Source organism: Neoarthrinium moseri (assembly GCF_022829205.1).
Source record: "Neoarthrinium moseri strain CBS 164.80 chromosome Unknown scaffold43_Wmoseri_CBS_16480, whole genome shotgun sequence".
Lineage (NCBI taxonomy): Eukaryota > Fungi > Ascomycota > Sordariomycetes > Amphisphaeriales > Apiosporaceae > Neoarthrinium > Neoarthrinium moseri.
This window is the reverse complement of record NW_026055157.1, coordinates 250,849-270,847: the sequence shown is the minus strand read 5'-3', so window position 1 is coordinate 270,847 and position 19,999 is coordinate 250,849. Positions and strand designations below refer to the sequence as shown.

The 19,999-nt window shown below is 53.4% G+C and overlaps 4 protein-coding genes across 4 annotated transcripts; 2 read left to right on the top strand and 2 right to left on the bottom strand.

The window, feature by feature from the left end:
* Positions 1-2,118: 2,118 nt before the first annotated feature.
* On the top strand, positions 2,119-4,024 carry JN550_009470 (uncharacterized protein; the record flags this gene model as incomplete). The annotated part of the gene is made up of 2 exons (XM_049321546.1): positions 2,119-2,215; positions 2,286-4,024. 2 exons carry the CDS (start codon positions 2,119-2,121, stop codon positions 4,022-4,024), a joined length of 1,836 nt encoding a protein of 611 aa, XP_049168625.1.
* Positions 4,025-9,913: 5,889 nt separating this feature from the next.
* JN550_009469 (uncharacterized protein) lies at positions 9,914-11,795 on the top strand (the record flags this gene model as incomplete). Its single annotated transcript, XM_049321545.1, has 2 exons — positions 9,914-9,976; positions 10,035-11,795. The coding sequence occupies 2 exons, from the start codon at positions 9,914-9,916 to the stop codon at positions 11,793-11,795; spliced, it is 1,824 nt and encodes a 607-aa protein (XP_049168624.1).
* Positions 11,796-12,661: 866 nt separating this feature from the next.
* JN550_009468 (uncharacterized protein) lies at positions 12,662-14,907 on the bottom strand (the record flags this gene model as incomplete). Its single annotated transcript, XM_049321544.1, has 7 exons — positions 12,662-12,969; positions 13,039-13,203; positions 13,267-13,594; positions 13,654-14,065; positions 14,125-14,172; positions 14,228-14,730; positions 14,785-14,907. 7 exons carry the CDS (start codon positions 14,905-14,907, stop codon positions 12,662-12,664), a joined length of 1,887 nt encoding a protein of 628 aa, XP_049168623.1.
* A 1,559-nt stretch (positions 14,908-16,466) lies between these two features.
* Positions 16,467-19,826, bottom strand: JN550_009467 (uncharacterized protein; the record flags this gene model as incomplete). Its single annotated transcript, XM_049321543.1, has 8 exons — positions 16,467-17,094; positions 17,149-17,452; positions 17,504-17,586; positions 17,642-18,951; positions 19,005-19,175; positions 19,245-19,412; positions 19,474-19,616; positions 19,757-19,826. The coding sequence occupies 8 exons, from the start codon at positions 19,824-19,826 to the stop codon at positions 16,467-16,469; spliced, it is 2,877 nt and encodes a 958-aa protein (XP_049168622.1).
* Between the last annotated feature and the right edge of the window lie 173 nt (positions 19,827-19,999).

Sequence of the window (19,999 nt, the reverse complement as noted above, 5' to 3'; positions counted from 1 at the left end):
TCCCAGCTTTCTCCCAGAAAGCCCCAGGTTCCTCATCAGCAAGGACAGACATGAGCAAGCACTGCAAGTGCTGGTCAAATACCATGGCGAAGGTGACGAAAATTCGGAACTCGTCAAAGCAGAAATGGCCGAGATCAAGACCACGATCGCAATCGAAATGGAGAACTCGAAGCAATCCTGGATGGACATGATCAAGACGCCCGCGATCCGGAAAAAGGTCCTCCTTGGGGCTCTCATTGGTCTCTTCACCCAGCTGTCCGGAAACGTGGTCATTAGTTACTACACTGGCTCCGTTCTCACCGCTGTTGGTTTCACCGAGGCGCTCTTCCAGGCGCAGTATAACATCGGTAATCAAGTCTGGAACTTCGTCGCTGGCGTTACATGTGCTCTCGTCGTCATGAAGTTTAAACGAAGAACCATGTACCTCACCGCAATCACCTACATCTTGGTAATCTACGTGTCATGGACGATCTGCTGGGCTGAGTATCAGGTGAACAAGTCTGAGGTCGCTGCAAAGTTCTGTCTGTTGTGAGTAAAACTAGAGAGTCAAGGCACCCCATAGCCATGTTAACGACATCTCCAACAGCTGGATCTATGCCTACTCTCCGGGTTACAACTTGGGGTTCAACGCCCTTACATACAGTGAGTCTAACAGCCTCGCCAGCCACTGCTCAGAGCTCGAGTTATCTAACTTTGACAGCGTACCTGATCGAAATCTTCCCATACGCTCAGAGAACCCGTGGTATAGCTGTTTTCCAATTCTTCGGCAAATCGGCACAGGTAAGTCAAACCGCGAATCCCGCATGAATTGCAAGAGGTAATAGTGGTGTAGACATTCGGCCAATTCGTCAATCCCATCGGACTCGACCCAGTTAAGGGGATCGGCTACAAGTTCATGGTCGTATACTGTTGCTGGATCGCATTCGAGGCTTTCTTGATCTGGTGGCTCTTCCCAGAGACATCGGGCCGCACATTGGAGGAGCTTGCTTTCCGTAGGCCGTCCATCTCACCTCACTTTAGTACATACTGACATCAGATAGTCTTTGAGGACCCTGAGAAGTCCAATCTGCGAACTGAAGCAGTCGAGAGGGAGATTCATCGCGAGGATAGCTTTGACGAAAAACCCCAAGCGACGACTTCTGCTACCGAGCATGTGTAGACACTTCAGGTGCATGTTACCCATAGGGGCTATGCTCTCCATCATGGGCCTATAATGCTGCTAATCTCGAAGTACGGCGAGGGATTTGAGCATCGCTATCATAGTAAGCCAAGGCGGGATATTTGGAACTAAAATGATTTCTACGAAGAAGTGACTCTTTTTTCTGCAGGATTTCACTAACGTTTAGCCACATACATACCTCTGTAGTGCAACTGGTGAATGCAGATGAAAACATCCCGCAGACAAGTATTTACATTCATCAACGGCCAATCTCATCCTAGCTGTGTGTGTTCACCGTTAATAATAATAATAAAAATGGCGCGTCTTACGGGAGCGCTGTATAATCAAAACCATGTAGTACTAGCACTGCATGAGTATCAAGTCCCGACTCGGCCTTAAAATTGACACCGGACTCAAAATCTCTAATGCAGAAGGACCGGGCTTGGTACTGCATGTCTTTCGTGTCGCCCAAGTACGCTTTGTATCAATGCAGAATGCACGGCCAAAGCAGACTAGCCCTGTAACGCCATTATCTCGTCCATTGTCTGGCTACGTATGGTAACGAAACGTATACAAACCTGGATGTAAAGAGTGACACCGTGCAGTTGGGCATCTTCTCCATACACAATAATCTACGTACTCTCCGCCTTCCAACATGAGTGCAATTTAGCTTCCAAGTTAAGCCTATAGTAACGGAGGTAAGTAAGTACCTACAGTACCCAGCTACTGTAGTTAGGTGCAGATGGAGTAAAATCTGTAGCCGGGTGCCCGCCGGTGCAGTGGGCAAGGACACCAAAAGCACCGACGTCACGGTCCGGGGTGGGCCACGACCCCGTCCAAACTGCCCCGCGTCCAAACAGCACCGACGCGTCTGCCAGTGCCTGACCGATGCGTCGACGACTTCCGGTCTCAACCTCCAACCAGATGCTCGTCACTTGGCCAGGATTGATATCTCTGGCATGGAGAAATTCTTGAGGGAATGGAGGCAGGATGCCTACAACAAGGCGCAGTACGATTCGGCCATTTTCATCGGGGACAAGCTCCTGGCCCTAACAAGTGCGTCACCCATTCTCCAAACCCGACTCCGGGCTGCAGGACATGCTAACGAAATGTCATGGTGCCGCAGATGATGACAATGACGCCTTTTGGCTGGCGCAGGTTCACTTTGCGACCGGAAACTACACTCGTGCCCAGTCCTTCCTTTCCAAACAGGATCTCGTGAACCGCAATCCGTCATGCCGCTACCTCGCTGGTCACTGCTTCATCAAACAGTCACGGTACGACGAGGCGCTCGCCGTGCTTGGCGAGCGAAACCCTACGCACCTCATAGCGAACGCGGCCAACAAGCGCAAAACTCAGAAGGGGCCGGGCAAGTCAGACAGGCCGAATCGCCGACAGGATGGCTCGGATGAAGAGGCGGCTAACAGGCGCTTCGAGGCGGCCATGTGCTTCCTGCGCGGCATATGCTACGCCAAGCAGAACGCTTTTGACCGGGCAAAGGAGTGTTACAAGGACGCTGTTAGGATCGACGTCCAGTGCTTCGAGGCGTTCCAGCAGTTGATGAAGAACTCGCTGATGTCGCCCGACGAGGAGTGGCAGTTCCTGGAGTCGCTAGACTTTGACTCGATCCATGTCCCAGGGGATTCGTCCTCGTCGCAGGAGGCCGCAGAGTTCACCAAGATGCTCTATACGACGAGGCTATCCAAGTACAGGAACCCGAGCTCCTTCACTACTGCATGCGAAACCCTCTCGACTCATTACAACCTTGGCACGAACCCCGACCTACTGCTTGCGAGGGCTGACCTACTCTACACGCAATGCAAGTACAAAGATGCCCTTGCTATTACGGAGTCGATATTGCAGGACGACAAGTATAACTTCAGCGTGTACCCTCTCCACCTGGCTTGCCTGTACGAGCTCAAGATGAAGAATGTCCTCTTTCTCGTCGCCCACGATCTGGCCGACAGCCACCCGGAGGAGCCATCTACGTGGCTTGCAGTAGGAACATACTACTTCGCCATTGACAAGATTGCAGAGGCCCGCCGATATTTCAGCAAGGCTAGTATGATGGATGCCCATTTTGGCCCGGCCTGGATCGGCTTCGCCCATACCTTCGCAGCCGAGGGCGAGCACGACCAAGCCATTTCAGCGTATTCAACAGCAGCCCGTTTATTCATGGGAACACACCTACCCCAAGTCTTCCTGGGCATGCAAAATCACGCACTCAACAACATGACATTGGCAGATGAGTTCTTAAAAACAGCATATGGCCTCTGCAAAACAGATCCGCTGCTACTGAACGAGATGGGTGTGGTCTACTATCACCAGGACCGGCCACTCGATGCTGTGAAACTATTTGTCCGAGCCCTTGAGGTGGCTGAGGACATTGATTCGGAACCGACAGCCTGGCTGGCCGCGCGCACGAACCTTGCCCATGCTTACCGCCGCGCCAAGCAGTATCCTGAAGCAATGGAGCAGTTTGACGAGGTTCTACGGCTCGGCGGTAAAGACGCCGCAGTCTTCTCGGCCAAGGGGCTGGTCTTCATGGAGTTGGCGCAACCCGAAGAGGCTATCGTGGTCTTGCATCAGGCCCTGGCCATTAACCCACAAGATCCCATTGCTACGGAGCTCCTCAATAAGGCCTTGGAGGAAGCCGCGGGGATGGAGCCACCTGTAAGTGAAGCACAGGAGGAGGCGTTGGAGGGTTTCGAGAGAGAGATAGCCAGGCTGCATGGGCCGAAGCAACCCCGGAATCCTAAGGTAAAGGAGAAAGGCAAGGGGGTTAACTTTTTTAACAGAAACAAGACGAGGATCATGGGCCCTGGCGTGCTCTCTGACGATGTCGAGATGGATGCAGCTGAGTAAATTCTTATTAATGAGGTACGAGTGAACGTTTTCCATATGGCCACTGGCCGGCGTCTGTGGGGCTTGTCTGAGAAAGAATGGCATTGATCCGCATCGGGGGTAACTGGCATGATTAGAAAGGAGGCATGTTGATGAGGTTAGGCCATCACCACGGCCCAGAGCTTATTGTCAAGAGATATCCAATCTTCCACAGTACTAAAGTTGCGATCCGATCCATGTGAACATTCAGTCCGCAATCCGACCAGGTGTGTCTCGTCAACGTCAGCTTGGATCAGTCCCAGTAGGAATGTAACCTGGCTATCATGGCACCCCCGTGAACTGGCATGGGCCCCCGTCTCCTGTCCACGTGCAAACAGGCTTTGTGCCAAGTTACCGAGAAGGTGCGCTCCCCACACAGCCATGGGCGCAACTGTTCACCAGCGAGCGTACGTAACTTTAACCTTCAACACTGGACCTGGTCCCCTCTACTAGGTATATGGCACAGTAGTCTTGACTCGGGCTTGGCCTCGTAACGGTGACACCTGACTTGGATTATACAACCTTGCCGCCAACGGTATGAACTACAGTAGGGTGTGGCTTGACCAACAATATATCTTGCATCATCTATCGCCCACACGTTGGCTATGGAGACGTTCTAGGCGTGCATGGCGGAGTGAGGCTGGCTGGGGCCTGATTGAGGCTCGTTCCGAGGACACCAACACCAGCACCAACCGACGGATGCAGCCGCTCTGGGTCGATGGATAGATAGAGCATAGTTAACTTAGATCATATCACGTCGGTGCGAGGGCGCGGAAGTGGCCCCCATCTTCCCCCTGGACCAACAAAAGCGAAGCTATGGCACCCCAGCCTACGGCAAGATGTCTTTTGATCCTAGATCGCTCTTTAAGGGGGGCTGCAACGTCAGACCCAGAGGCTGCGTGGCCCCCCCTTTCCCGTCTGCTCCGAAGCGAACCGAAGATGGGGGTTGGTCCACGCTGAAATTGATAGGGGGCCGATATACACATGCTAATTAGTACAGTGTTGTCTGCCGTAGTCACAGTGGTACAAACAAAACTCGTACATATCGTGAGATCGGACGTCTCGGTTAGGGATGGACCACCAAACACGCCGCTAACTGCACTTGTCATAGATCAGGGCGCGCCGTGCAGGACTTGCCGAGCAGATGGTCTGTCGATAATGCAGGAACATCACGCTCTAGGGATGGGAAAGGGAAGAGATCTGTCATGGGCCTTTCTTGGTTCGCAACGGGCGCGTTTGCTCGATTCGTCGACGCGCAGGACGGGCAACCTGCTTGGGGTTCGATAGTTGTGGCTGCGGACTATGTATTGACTATTGGGCACCAGATTGTCCATGTGGCATTGGCATACGGATGAGCGACCTCATGCTGTTGCAGCCCCTCCTTGATTACATATCACAAAATGCCAAGAAATGGCAGGTTGGGCAACATTCCGGCGCGCGCAGGCCTATTCCCTACCTGATCTACGGTACAGCAGAACCTGGAGATCAACGTACGATTGCCGCAAGCGAACTGCAACTAAAAGTTACGGGAGTCAGTACCTGCAGGTAGGCCCCAGAGGGCGAAGGGGGAACTCCCTCGCGAACAAGGCATTAGTAATGCCATGCCTGCCCTGTCCGCGAGACGGATTCATCATAACTTTTGCCAACGACGAGGTGAGCTGTACGCGTCTCTGGACGGTCAATCATCTCCGGCTAGGTCCCCATTCTCGGCCGACTAAGGCAAGCAGGTCGGGCTTGTGGGGATTGGGATAGCAGACAGCAAAATAGAGTTTCGGCAAGAGACTATTACGGATAGAAAGATCGCCAGGGTGCTGAAAAGATGGAGCATCTGCGGCGACCCAAGCCTGGTGCTTGGGTGCCATATGGGGAATTGCCCAACATCATCAGCCAGAACTCCTTGTTGTTACTAATGGGCTTGTCACATTGCTCCGCAGCGCGGGTAAACCAGTGTCCGGTGAGGTGCAGCTTGACCACAAAACACTTATCCTACGGAGAACCGACAAAAGCCACCCAGAGCCGGTCCTCGGCCCTAGCTTGATGCGAAGCGGCAATAGGTTGCGACCGTAGGGACTTTCGTCGAGCTGGTGGAGAAGGACGCCTACATAGGTAACTTAATTACTGTGCATGTTTCTTCTTTCGCAGCGAACGGCCCGCCACGTGCGACGCAGTGCTCTGTAGAAGGAAATAAGCTAGAAATAGCGCATCTACAGAGTTCAGCACTAGCATCGACGGTGCAGTCAGGTCCTGGAGGCCCAGGGCGTTGGAGATATTGACATGCATGCGGAATTATCACCGTGTCAATCAATGTCCGTGTCATGGCGAGACTGTCATGCGGTGAGTCCCTTGTCATAAAGTCGCTTTCGTTATTGACGGTCGGGTCTTACCGAATTAGGTCTCCCGCCTACCCGCTCGCCTGGCCCGGGTTGCTGGAAACGCAAACGCCTCGCTGCGAAACCTAGGGTTAGGTGAGCTGGCTGCCACCGCGGAGCATTGCGTGCAGTTTCGAGAAAAGAAAGACTAGATACATCGCTGACAAAACTTGTCTCAACTCGCTGCGACACTCGACGCCGGAAACTGAGTTGGAGCGTGAGGGCAGCACCGTGAAAAGCAACGAGTGACCACAGTCTGGATTGCAGAAGCCTGCTAGCTCCTCCTATGGAAAAGGAACCGTGCCCCATGGTAACTTACCCTTGTACCCTCACTGAGTCCACCATCCACCCCTCTCCCATTCTAGAACAAGTCTTGGTTACGATTGCGTACGTTCTTATGCAGGGGCAACACCACCCATGGGCCACGGCACGGCGGTCAAGGCCCAATAGCCGTTGGACTGGGCTCTTTAACAACATCACCGTTACTGTAGCGGGGCAGTACCTTGCTGATGCCTCAAGTTGTTGAGATTGCTACCGGCACAAACGCCAATCGAAGCTCTCGCTGGTCACAACCTTGGTGACAGTCTTGGAGTCTTAGGGGGCATTGAGAGACAAGGAGACCTACTAATCTCGTCGCAGACGTCCTCTCGCTACTGTACTGTAACGGCATACGAATTTATAATGACCTGTAACCTGAAACATTTCCCAGGATTGCTGCATGCGAAAGCCCCTTCGTAGGATAACCAACAATTCCCAATTTGGTTCGTTCTATTTTCGTGCCTTCGGGATAGCGGGCGCGACATTCCTCACGCCGTGTGTTCTATGCACTGGGGAGATGACATTCGCCAACTGTCGCGTCGGTCAGCATGCCTCGAGCCGTTGCAAGATTGGTGTGCCCGAAACAGGAGGGTGTGCAACACAGTACTAGGTGTTCCACGCTCTCAGGAGTGCTCTGCCTCACAGCCGCATGTTCGGTCGAGAGCGTGACCGTCGACTTCGGGCCATAGGAAACAGTAATGATGCACAGCCGTAACTCAAGAGCCAGACGTTCTGGGTTTGAGATAGATGAGGTAGAGACTAACTAGCTGCGGCTGGGTACTGTAATGCGTATCTAGGTAGTTGGTATCCCTCGCCATGTGGAGTGCTCTCGGGTACTGAATGGTTGCGCTTCTCCGGTGCGGATAGAAATGGCGTGCAGCTGATGCACCTAAAGGTATCGTCGTTCCTGTAAGCCCACTTGCGAAAGACTGCCAAGTCGTCACTCCAGAAAAACACGCGAGGGGATGGCGCTGATCCTGGTTCGGTCGCCGGTTACCTCCAGTCTTTCCACGGCCGGCTCGCAGCGAAGAGGCCAGGGTCGACATCAGATGACCCGCTATGTCGCAAAGGCTGGACAAGTAGCCCACGCAAACAGCATGGTATCCGTCTGGGGGAGGGCACGGGCGCAGGGAGGATTTCGAAGGGGTGGCATTGCGCAGAGCTATTGATGAATTGTCATCTTGTGCGCCGCAACCCTTATGGCATTGAACAATAATCGTCGCTTGTCATGCCCACGCTCCAATGAAGCTCGTCTGCCCCCTCAAGCATGGAGATTTGCGCATGAAGGAGACACTGCTTTTTCCCCAAAGCATATACGTATTGGCCTGATGGCTGCATCGCAATACTCAGAGCTCCACCAGCCCGTCCTAACAGCCAACGGGGAGAGAGACACATGCGCACATGGGCATTGCGTTAGTGTGAGCAGCAGAACCCTTCGATCGCAGTGCAGGAGTAGTGCTCCGTAGCTACAGCACAGTAGTGACGATCACAAGGGAAGAAGGACAGCAGAGTTGGAGCATCTAAACCGGAAGGGGCAATACCGACTATACCCAAGTCGGAGCAGCCTACATGCTTTCAATCTTGATAGCCCAGACAGTAATGCAACACACAACACCCGATCAGGGCGCCGTTGTAACCAACCATACCGTCTTGCTATACAAATAGGATTTGGACGGGCATGAGGTAGCCGATATTTGGACGGGAGGATCCATATTGCCGTGCATCTCCAATGTTCTGTCATAAGCGTTCGTGGTGGCCGTAGGTCACTCCGACTGTAGCCCCCTATTCCACTTTCTTCATAGTCGGGATCAATGGCAGACGGCCCCTAAAGCCAATAGATCTCTATCCGGCCGTTACCCCTCCAGCGTAGCCGGCGCCGGTCTTTGGCCCTTCGTTTACAAGCCAATACTCTTGTGCGCTTGCTCACTAAAAGTTCTCGGGCCCGTCCTGAGAATCAGTCGCTCAAACCAACACCGCACCGGGGCTAGCCGACTTGACTCGTGCTGGTGTAGATGGTGGTGTGTAGTGACGGCTTGGCGTCAAGCAACTCGGCGCGCCGTCTTCCCGTCAAGTGGACTTTTACGGGGCCTGCCAGAGACAAAATGGTCTGACATTGAGAACTAAGGGTTCACCAGTGTGCGGCTCCTGGAGAATTCGGTCTTTCGGAAAGCGTCTATCTTGTCGCGAGTTTACTATCTAGATCGATGCACCCAATGAGTCGCCAGGACCAGAAGTATAATCCTGCCTACTGTACGAGTCCCAAGAACCTCGAGGGCTGGTCCCTGGCGCCTTACGGACTGCCCTTGGTTCCCTGAAACTGTGCGACCAGGCTGCAGGGTGCTGTTTAACCACGATAGGGAAGGTTAGGGGCGCTTTTGCACTCTCGAATAATGGGGAATAAGATACCATGCCATCTTCGGCCAGTGAGATTGCGCGACACATTAATCAATTCTCCCCCCCAAGTTGGTGCTGGTCCTGCAGGTATATTTCCCGCGCAGTATTACCCGGGAGGTACATCCTTTGATGCCCCTGCCGGGCGATATCGCCCAGAAATCCGAGCTCATGGCGACCTGGTGCTTCTCTGGACCCCTGGCCAGGCTTGCCCGCTTGCCGGGGGGTACTAGTTAGTTGGGAGGAGCCTTTAAGAAAAAACTGCACGGAACTGCAGCCCATTCCAGGGTTTTCCTGTTGCTCTGATGGGGAATGGGAAATTTCAATACCTCTTGTCGTATTTTTTCCTCCTTGTCTGTACTGGACGTTCAGCCACGCCTTGGAGTACCCGCTACTAATCTCCTTGGAGTCCTAAATCCTTCCCTCTGCCCATACTTTCCCGCCGTCAATGGGCTAGCTTAGTGCTTCTCTTTTGCATCTTGACTTTTTGTTTTGTACCTCTCCTTCTCAAAGAGGGCGCCGGGGAGAGCTTTACTCAAAAGAGGCAGACTACCTCGTGAGATCGTGACTTGATACCCCCAATAACAACGAGAGAAAGAAGAGAGACCGAGCTATCTTTCTTTCTTATTTTCCTTTATTCAACTTATCATGCCGCCTAATTTTTAATACTGGAACCCGACTATTCGCAATCCCGTCGCGCATCGCCATCCACGCCGGCAAACCACATAGTCTTTGGTTGCCCCTCGAGAGGAGATTGCGCAAGCCGCGCGCGGTTACTACAGACAACGCAACCATGGAGGGATTCTTGCTCATCCCCCCAGATCGGGGGACAATCATAGGAAGGGCTGTTTGGAAGGTAAACCACCCTCAAAGCCTGCCTTCCTGGTTATGTGTGGTAATTGACCTGGAAATAGACCCGATATGTAGTTGTTGGAAGCCCCCAGAGGGATGGGTCCCAGCCAAACTTGAGTCTGTCCCAAGTCTTGTCAGCCAAAAGCATCAAAGAAGCGCGTGGCCAAGTCTCGAAACCGAAGCCCCTGCCTGACGCCATATATCTTTCGATCTATAAGTCCAAAGACGACTGGGAAGCTGTGCAGCAGCACTCGATATCCTCAATCACAGACTGTACTGTACAGATGATTGCGCATCGAAAACAGGGACCCGTGCTCCCGACGCTCATCCTTCAGGTGTCACCGGATCCGGCGACAGATAAGCTGCGGAAACGGAGGTCCAGCCGGACTGCAGGGCTGACCACGACGAAAGAGTTTGGGCCAACCACGCTGCATTTTCGACCCGGGGACGACACGTATAGCCTGAACGACTGGGCTCGGTATATATCATCTCTCATCCAACCTGGAGTTCCTGAGAGAGCGCCAATGAGTCCGATTACACCCATGTCTCCCACCTTTATTAACCCCTTCGCAACGGCCCAACCTCGAGATGCCTCCGAATATACGATGCGGCCATCCAGCTCGAAGCAAAATACTGCCCGACCTCAGATGCAACATACGCAGTCCAGCCAATCACGGTCCAGCAGGGAACGCCCTGTAACATTTTCGTCGGAAAGTCCTAGCTTACGGTCGCGCAGGAGTGATATCTCGTCTCACGCAAGCTCTGTGAATGCTATGGGGATGGGATATGTCTTACATGGGCAACATTACACAACGGTCCTGCCAACGGATTTGCCATCGCCTGCTGCGACGGTCGGCGAGTTCCAGGGCGAGTATATGCTGGGCTGGACCTCTGCCCAGGGCAGATCCTCGGTTCTCAGCTCGCCTACCCGAACAAGAGGGAGTGTGAGCTCACAAGGTCAGCAGGGTGCACAACTGTCCAGCTCGCCGCCGTTCCCCCGGGAGACCATCTTGGACAGGGCTTTCCAGATGCGGTACATCCCCGGCTCGGATCGCGACGTCCCCGGGGAGGAGAAGCTTAGTTCGCTTGCGAGATTTGATGCGCTGATGCGCGAGGCTGAGGAGCGGCGGAGGAAGGAGAGGCAGGACCAGGCGCTCGCGTCGCCGCCTATGACCAGCACGTGGGAAGAAGACGAGGATTCCGACGACGATGATCTCAACGACGAGGTCGATGAAGACGAGTCAACCGACGACGACGCATTTGAAGAGGAGGCGACGGGTGAAAGGACGGGAATGGGTCCGTCGGCGCAACGGGCGTTGCATTATATTTCCAACCCACATCGACACAGTGCCATTGCTCCAGGCGGTAGGACGTCTCTCAGTTTCCACGCAGGTATGACCGCCGCCGATGGCTCGTCTATCCTGCGCCCACACACGGCGCACTCGAAGCCCCGGCCTGTCATGTCGCCGCGCACCAGCAGCCAGCCGCAAGTGCCGCTGGAGATGGCGGCCGCCCCAATCCGCGAAGAAAGCATTTCGCGGCCCCACCACGAGAAGCGACATTCCACGTCCAGCGTGAAGCGCCTCAGTTTCAACGACTTCACGAAGCGGCTGAGTAGCACGAGCAGTCTCCTTCTTGTACAGACCAACGCTAGCAGCGGCAGCCGGGGCAGCAGCGAGTACGAGGCTCCACAGCAGACCACTCCACGGAACGGCATGAACCCCAGAAGTATTCCGCCGCCTCGCTCACCCCAGGACCAGGAGAAGTGCGGCTGGCGCGGCAGCGTCGGCGTGTTCGGCGGCGGCGAAGGCGGCTTCCTGTGAAAGTGAAGGCTCACGCACCCTCAGTGGCACGCGACTCATCTCAACTTGAACCCATTTTTCTCATCTCACGACCAACCTGAAATCCCCCCACACCCCCACCCAACGTGCTGCCACGCCTTCACTGTACGATAAAGAAATTCTTTGTATTTGCCGTTACGACCCATCACGAAAAAGAAAAACTGCAGAAAGGTGCCCTCGGGGTATTAGAAGGCATTAGGGGCGTTTTGCTTTTGATTTCCCACACACTGGAACGGACTCTTAGGTCCTTGCATATCGCGAAAGGCCGTGGATTTGGGGTGCGGGTGAGCGATGTTATTTTGTTTCCTTTTCTCGGGTGGGCAACTTTTGCCTGTTCCTCGGTACGACAGAACAGATTCCCTCTTGCGGATTTCTCACTTCGGCTTCTCAGCAAGTCGGACACGACATGAACTCATACACATTTTCACAACTTGATATCCCCTTCTTTTTGCGGTCAAGACAGACAGACATTCAGCTATGTAGCATTTGCACGAAATTATACCATCTATGAATGACCATGCCAACTTCCACCTACCCTCTCCTATGAGATCTGAGTACCCATGTATGAATGTGCCTGCACGACTTTTGCAACTGTGCCAGTGATGTTGCAAGCAGCTAAACTAAGATTGCAGATCGGATGCATTGTGTCTATCGACAACATAATTATATCTATATACAGGTATACAGAAACGAAAACCTGGCGCTCCTGCTATACTGCCTCTAATACTAATTGGCCCATTTGACACAATGTTTCTGTGGTCTATTAGAAAAGCATAGCAAGCATCTTCATCATACTCCATTTCACAGGAATTGAGTCACAACCTCTATCAAGACCGTTGCTGGAGCGATCAGGCGTGGCCCGCGAGCGCGTCTTGCGGAGCCGGGCTGACAACGATATCATTCTCCACAACGGCAGTCCCGTCCTGGAGCGCGGCAAGTTGCTCCTCCGTACACCGTGAACCCAACGGGAAAGCGCGGACATAGCATTGGTTCGGTGATGAGGCCGGGGCTGTGTTGGTGATGTTGAAGACGCTCGCTGGGCCATCTGTTGCGTATTCGGGCGTCTCTTTCAATAACATAGTGCCGGTCGCTACGTCGTAGCCGAGAACGGACCGCATAAATATTTGGTAGGCCGTCTCGGGTTGATAGGACGCAACTAATGTGTTCGGCGACGTCAGCTCCGGGCAGGATCAGTGTGTAGTGGGCGGAGTAGAGTACAACATACCTGTATGACCAGCGTCAAACACACGCGTGAACGAGAAATTCTTGTGCTGGCGCACCATGCCGCCGACATAGCTATCGTTGGTGTGCATTTGCGCATAGCCTGCGCCTGCGAAGGCGTCTTTATCGCGGTGGTTGATTGACAGACTCACGGCCTCCCCGCCAACCCCTGAACCCATGTAAGCTTTTCCAACGCCCTGAGGAAAATGGGCATAAGACCTGCGGTACTTACAATTACACCGGTAATCACGGTCGCCATAGATCAAGGCGACCTTGACACCCGCATCGAGCAGGGAACCTAGGTCCTCGCTGAAGCCCCCAAACACGAAATCGCCCGTGAAGAAGAAAGATTTCGCACTGAAACTCGTGGTGACATACGGGTTGCTAGGATCACCGGCTATGTCTACAATGTCCAATCCGTCTGGGACAAGGTTGTACTGCTGATTATACTTAACTTCGGCGCCCAGTGCTTCTCGAACCCAGTCCTGGTCGAGATACCCGAGGGCGTACGTAGGCGGGAAGGACACGGGGCTCGCCTGTGCAATATCAAAGCCATCGCGCTGTACAGGAAAGCGGAAATCAGCTCGGGTAAGTACCACGCTCCAGAGCCACCACTTACATGAGATATTGACTCGTATGGCACATATACGTTGGCCCAACAGAACAGGAATGCTGATCCGCAAACCTTGCTCACTGTCGCATTCGTGCCGTACTGGTCGCGGTAACCATTTGGAGTCAGCGCCCGGCAGGCCTCCGCCTGCTCCTTGCAGCCTCCGGGTCCCGAGAAGTTGCCAGAGGTCGCCGCTGCGACTTCCTGGCTATAAGCCTGGATGCCATAGGTGTTGTTAACGGCAAAAGTAGTGAAGCTCTCGCCCTGGAGGAGGAAGTCGATGAAGCCGTTTACGATCCCCACGCTGTCCACGGAAATATCAATGCGGTCACTGCTTCCGCCGCAGGCCCGTTTCTTATTCTTCGCTGCTTCAGATCGGGTGTGGAGAAGGTTTGCGACCGCTGGTGCATAGTGACCACCACTGCCTAAGTGTCAGCTTGTATGGTCATAGTTATGGTACACTGTTGATCATTAACTTACTAGGACTGACTCCAGACGCTGATTTTATCTCGTCGATACTGCTTGAACCTATATCATGTTAGTTCGCCACCATAATATAAGTGATTTTCTCGGCGAGACTGACTCTCCCATCCAGACCTGCAAGAATTCCCAAATTGCCTCTGCCGCCACCGCAGTCGTGCTGACCACATCAGACGTTTTCTGGCTGGTGTATGTGCCTTTTACAGCCGTATAGTTCAACGGAGACGTCCACTGATCGGCGGGGTAAATGTCGCCCGTGATCATATCCACCACTCCCTCGATGGCCTCGTCATAGCTGAAGCCTGTCTTCAGTGGCTGGTCGATATACAGGATGTTTGCATGGTTGGTCCAGGACCACGGGTTCAAAACGGTGCTGTTCGAGTCAGGCTGCACAATGCAGGGGCCGTTCTCGCTGAGTGCTTGGTCGATACTGGGGCTACCGGGACCACCCTGCAGCCAGATACTGAGAGGCGCCGTCTCTGGTGCGTTTCTTGACTCGAAGAACCAGAAAAAAGTCTTCTGGGGATAAGGCTGAAGCGAGGTGGACGGCAGAGTCACGTAGCCGCTGTAGGACTTGACCCCTGGTGTTGTCTCACAGATGCCGGGCTAGAGAAAATGAGTTTTCTGGGATAAAATTGAGAGAGACTCGACATTATTTACTTCTTTGAAAGTCACTTGGACTCCTTCGGTTGATCGGGATCTTAAGATGCCAGCCGATGCAGCAGCTACGAGGCCGCAAGTTGCCGCCAGGCCATGGCACAATCGTCGACTTAGGGAGGGCATATGAACAGACGGTGAAATTACACTTGATGAGATTAATCGGTATATCGAGAAGGAAGAAGGTGGAAGAAAGATGAATGCTAGATATAGGTGTAGACTAAGATTCCGTTATTTGTTCTGCAAGTCTATATATATTGGTGAGCGGGCTTTGCACAAGCGGCCCTCCATCGCCATCCTGGATCTGTTCGGCATGTACCCATATCATTATGGCGAATCATGGACAGAGTCATAGAGCCAGGGTCAGGCCAAGTGTTGGTTCCCTGAGTGGTGGTGGCTTCGGCATTGGTGAGGCAGGGTCTAAAGTTTTGCGGGTCCGCCCGTCAGCTCGTACGTACACACAGAATCGGGTTTAGCTGGGATTTTCTAACAAGATGCGCCAAGATGGCCCCCACGGGTTTGGGCGCCTCAGAACACTGGGTCACTACTCTTGCTGGGAACGTAATGTGAGAATAATATACCTAACGACGGTGTGGCTTGCATTTATGGATTCCGCTTCTCTGCGTCGCGACTCTGATCGCGTGTTGTGAAATGTGTTCTGCAAGATCAGCGGAAATGCATATGTGGGCGGCTATTTAGCTGACCTATTTGCAAGTCTCCTACGCCGTGTCAGAACAAAACAATGAGTTGCCGTCCTAGTACTCTCCACAAAATTGAGGGTCTTAATGTTATATCATCTCGTCTGGTAACCCGCCGCTAATAGTAAATCTAAAATATCCCCGGCGGGTTAAGCTTGAAGACATACTCTCTGGATCCCATCCAGCCATGGCGTCCTGTCGTAAGGATCTGATAGGCCACTTTGTCCTACTTGAGCCACGCGCTTACGTCTTTTAGACTTTACTAAGGCACCGCAATCCCTAAACAGGCATTCGGTCTGGTTATATTACAGGAGTGAAACTGACATCGCCCAGCCCATTCTTCGATTCTCAAACTCTTGTAGGTGCAAGCGACCTCTGTGCCCTGTTTGTTGTCCAAACTGGGAGGTTTTGAGCTTTGGGTACGTCATTTAAACACAGAGCGCCACGGTTTCATTTGAATCCTCCAGCGGGCCAGCTTTCACAACGCTGGTGTCTAAGCCTCGTGGGGCAAGGACGCCGGGTTCCGTGCCTCACAGGGCTGAAGAAGATGCAGCCGCGCGTTTTGAGTAGGCTGAGCAAAGTGCCCCTGAGTAGCTGGAAACTCACGAGAATGCTATTGGCTGTAGTCGGACGCATGGTTAGGTAAGTGCCTACTGTGCCGCTCCTAGGAAGATTTTCAGGCTGCAGTATCATATCATGGCGCTGATCGAAATTGCTGGGGCCAAGAAGGATTCCTCGCAAGGATACCTAGGTAGTGCCCACGAACTTGCCTTAGATCAGACTTGGACCAACTACAACGTTTTAGGCAATGCTATACGAGAGCAAGGACGACCGACCCACTGTGTACCACATCAAAGAAACATTTCATTGTCTATTCTTCCAGCGGTTCGCTCCGCAAATGCACTGATTTTCAGGGGTTCTCTACCACTCACCCCTAGGTATCTTAATTCCAACCGCGCCGTCCACGTGTCGTCGTTACATGAGGATCTATCCGATATACTGAGCCAACGCCTGCTTTCCCTCGTCTGACAGACGCTCCTGAACATATCCTGCAATAGCACCGTTCTGTGCTGCATTGGCTTGGGTGAGGTACTGGCGCACCCATTGCGGGACGTCTTGGATCTGGGGAAACTCGTCTGCCGCGGGTTTCTTGCAAGTGTTGAGGGCTGTGAATCCCAAGCCAAACCCAATGTCATCCACATCTGCCTCGGTGATAACCTCGTTGCCTGCACCGGTAGCCACGGTGGGCGCATTGCCAAGCAGAGTCAAGAATGCCTCGCACGTAAAACGCCAGCCCTTCTGATATCTCTGAGCAAACGCCTGACTCTCTGCGAGAGATTTGGCGAACGATACGACCGCTAGCTTTCGGTCGACAGGGCGAACCAATAGCTGGGAGCCTGGGAGGATCGTCTTCAGGTAGATAGGGGTGAAGATATCCTTTTGTACAGCGTCGACTTGTGCGACGTAGAAATCGGTTCCCAAGCCGGCTTCAGTTCTTGCCGAAACAAGGTGGTAGAAGCGCACAAAGCTGCGGGTGAACGACTCCGAAGGGTTGTTCTGAAGTTTTGTGAACAAGAGCTGAAGAACAGTAGGGAAGTACTTCTCCAGTGAAGCCCTGTTTGCCACGTTAGTTTGCATGCTAACATACATCGGAAGAACCAGCACTGACTTTGGGATAGATGTGGTTATAGCCTCGAGAATTTCAAAGGCATTCTGCTCTGTCTTTTTGCCACTGAGAAGTTTCTGGAAGATACCCAAGATAGGCTCGAGTTGGTTTTCGGCAACGATAGCATCAGCTGCTCGAGGAATGATGGCAGCCAGCAGACGAGCACAGCCGGGAACATTGCCTCTTGTTTCCCAGATAGTAGGTAGGACCAGCGGGGTAATAAGTGCCTTGTAGTGGTTTGGCAGAGCGCCGGACGGGTTGGGCTCCAGCAGGGCTGCAAAGAGCTGAAACACGTATGGAATAAACTCTGCCTCGTATTAGCCGTTGGCCATAGTCATTTGTATGAACCGTAACGTACCGTTAACCTCCTCTGTGAGAATCAGATGGAAGGGCTGCCAGAGTTGCTCCTCCAACTTGGCACTGGCACCGGGAGATCCGTTCCTGTCTACGTGTCAGTTAATGCTTCTAGCAGACCTGTTGTGTCTATGCAATTTACCTGACTAAAGCGCCCAACGCTTCGAAGTGGTAATAGTAGAACCTGGGATTGCTGGGGTTCTCCTTGATGACTGCCGTGATCTTAATGAGGTGGTCTAACACCAAGTCCACGAAGGGCAGGACTCCATCCTTGATGACAATGAGAACACGCATGATACATCTCATTAAGAACTCGTTCTCCTGCACCTTAGCCGGCGACGACTCCTTCTCAACAAGCTTGAACAGGTGCTCGAGGAGATCCTTGGCAAAGGGTTCGATATCAGCGCGGGTGAAGACGTGGTTACCGGCATCGTCAGTAAGAAAGAGGACTCGCTCCACGGCGATGGCGGCGTAGGTATAAACCACGTAGTTATCTGAACCGAGGTTCTGGATAAGCGGCTGGAAAGCGCCTTGCCATTGCTCCTTGGTCAGCTGACTGCGGAACGTGTAGAGAAACTTGATAGCGTCAACTCTCGAGATGGGCTCGGACTCGGTATTGATCAGATCCGCAGCAATGTGCTGTTGGAAGAAGTCGACAACGTTGACCAGAGAGTTGACTGTCTTAACACCCTGGGCGGCAGTTACAGCGCCCTTTGCAGCGATAGAAAGGAAGAGCGAAACGGCAGTGTCCTTCTGCTTCCAGTCACTCTTGCCTTGCTCCAGATAGTGGTTGATATACTTGCCGGCAACGCCAGTGACTAGGCTCTCAAACTTTTCCTGCAACGTCCTGAGGAAGTCGGTGGCTGCTCGTCTTCTAGAGTCGGTATCGGAGCCCTCCAAGTCGCGTCGAATGAACTCGATAGGTTCGTCCTCGAACTGCTCCATATCCGACTCTCTCAGAGCGACGTTGGGAAGCACGACCTTTTCCACGACCTGGTTCAGGGTGTTTTCGTCGTTGAAGTTTTGTGCATGTCGCTCTGTGCTAGCGATCGCCGTCAGGAATTGCAAGGCCCTGCTCACGAGGTTGTCGTATTTCTGCTCCGGGCCGAGCGACGACAACAGGTTCCAAGCGCTGGTAATGAAGACGGGGGTAAATCGACCAAATTCGTCATCATACTTGCTGGTGTACAACTGCAGCGCCTCGCAGATGTCAGCCTTGACGTGCTCCAGGACACCCGCCTCGGCATCGTCGTCGGTCGCGAGTAGAGGGTTCTCGTAAGTGAGATATTTGTGAAGAAGTGTCGAGATCTGCTCCAGACTCGACTCGAACTGCGGAGGCATGTCCTGGCACGAAAGATCGTAGAAAACCTTGACCAGCAGGCTCATGGTATCGAAGTAAGATTTCAAGGCCTCCTTGTTGTTGGCGTTTGCCGTGATCTGTCCGTCGGTGGCCTGTGAGGATGGTCCGTCAGTACGCCTTCTCTTTGCTTCGTTTGGCTGCTTACGTTGAGCAAGGTGAGGAACGGTGCCGCAAACGTGTTTAGCACATGGTTGATCTCGGTGAAAAGGTCGTCAGACCGGTATAGAGGGCGCCATCTTTGGAAGATGGAGTGTGCAACTTCCAGTACGCCGTTGTTGACCTTTGCGTTATCGGCCGTGAGACGCGAGACAAGATCCTGTCGTGGCCGAGGGTCAGCATGCGTTTCGTCATATCAACCTGTGGACAGGGTCGGCGGGCCTCTCACCTGGACAAGAGTGTCCCATCTCTCCCAGAAGTCCGAGTCAGCAATCAAGCTGATAGCTTCGCCGAGCTGAGTCTGGATGGCGGGGGGGCACGAGATCATCAAGCCGATGAGCTCTTGCTTGATGGTAGCCACTTCGTTCCCCGGTAGCTTGTAGTTGCCTTCGGAATCCTGTACACCCAAATATTCAGTCCCGGTCTGCGCTCAAAGGGCCAGACGCAGTAGAACGCACCACATAGTTGAATCGGACGAAGTTCTTGAAGTAGAGGGCGGCCGAAAGACGGTTCTGGGTCGGGAGCGATTCGTTGTGGACGATCTGCAGAAGCTGCAACGAGAAGCCCTGCTTCTTCTCTTCGGCCTTGAGCGCCGTCTCAGCTGCAAGGACGGGGTTAGTGTTGCTTCACACGGTGGCTCGTTGGCCATCTCGAACGGCGAGGGCGGGCGGGCGGCCCATCGTCACGGGTGGGAGTGGGAGGGCGGGGCAGGGCCGAGTAGCACTCTGGTTTTCTGCGTACCTTTCCTGCGCTCTGTCGGCTTCAGGGTGGCGTCCAAGAGCTGGACAATCTGGCCAAGATCACTAGCCATGTCTATGATGCTTGAGGGGGAACTGGCTCGTAGACTGGGCAGGGGGAGAAGATGGCAGTGTGGATGAGAGACCAAAAATCAGTTGAAGCTCAAGCCGTCATGAATTATTCCAAGCCTTGCGCAGCTATTGGGTACGGTTTGTTTGCACTGGGGTCCAGCAGCCAACCACAGCA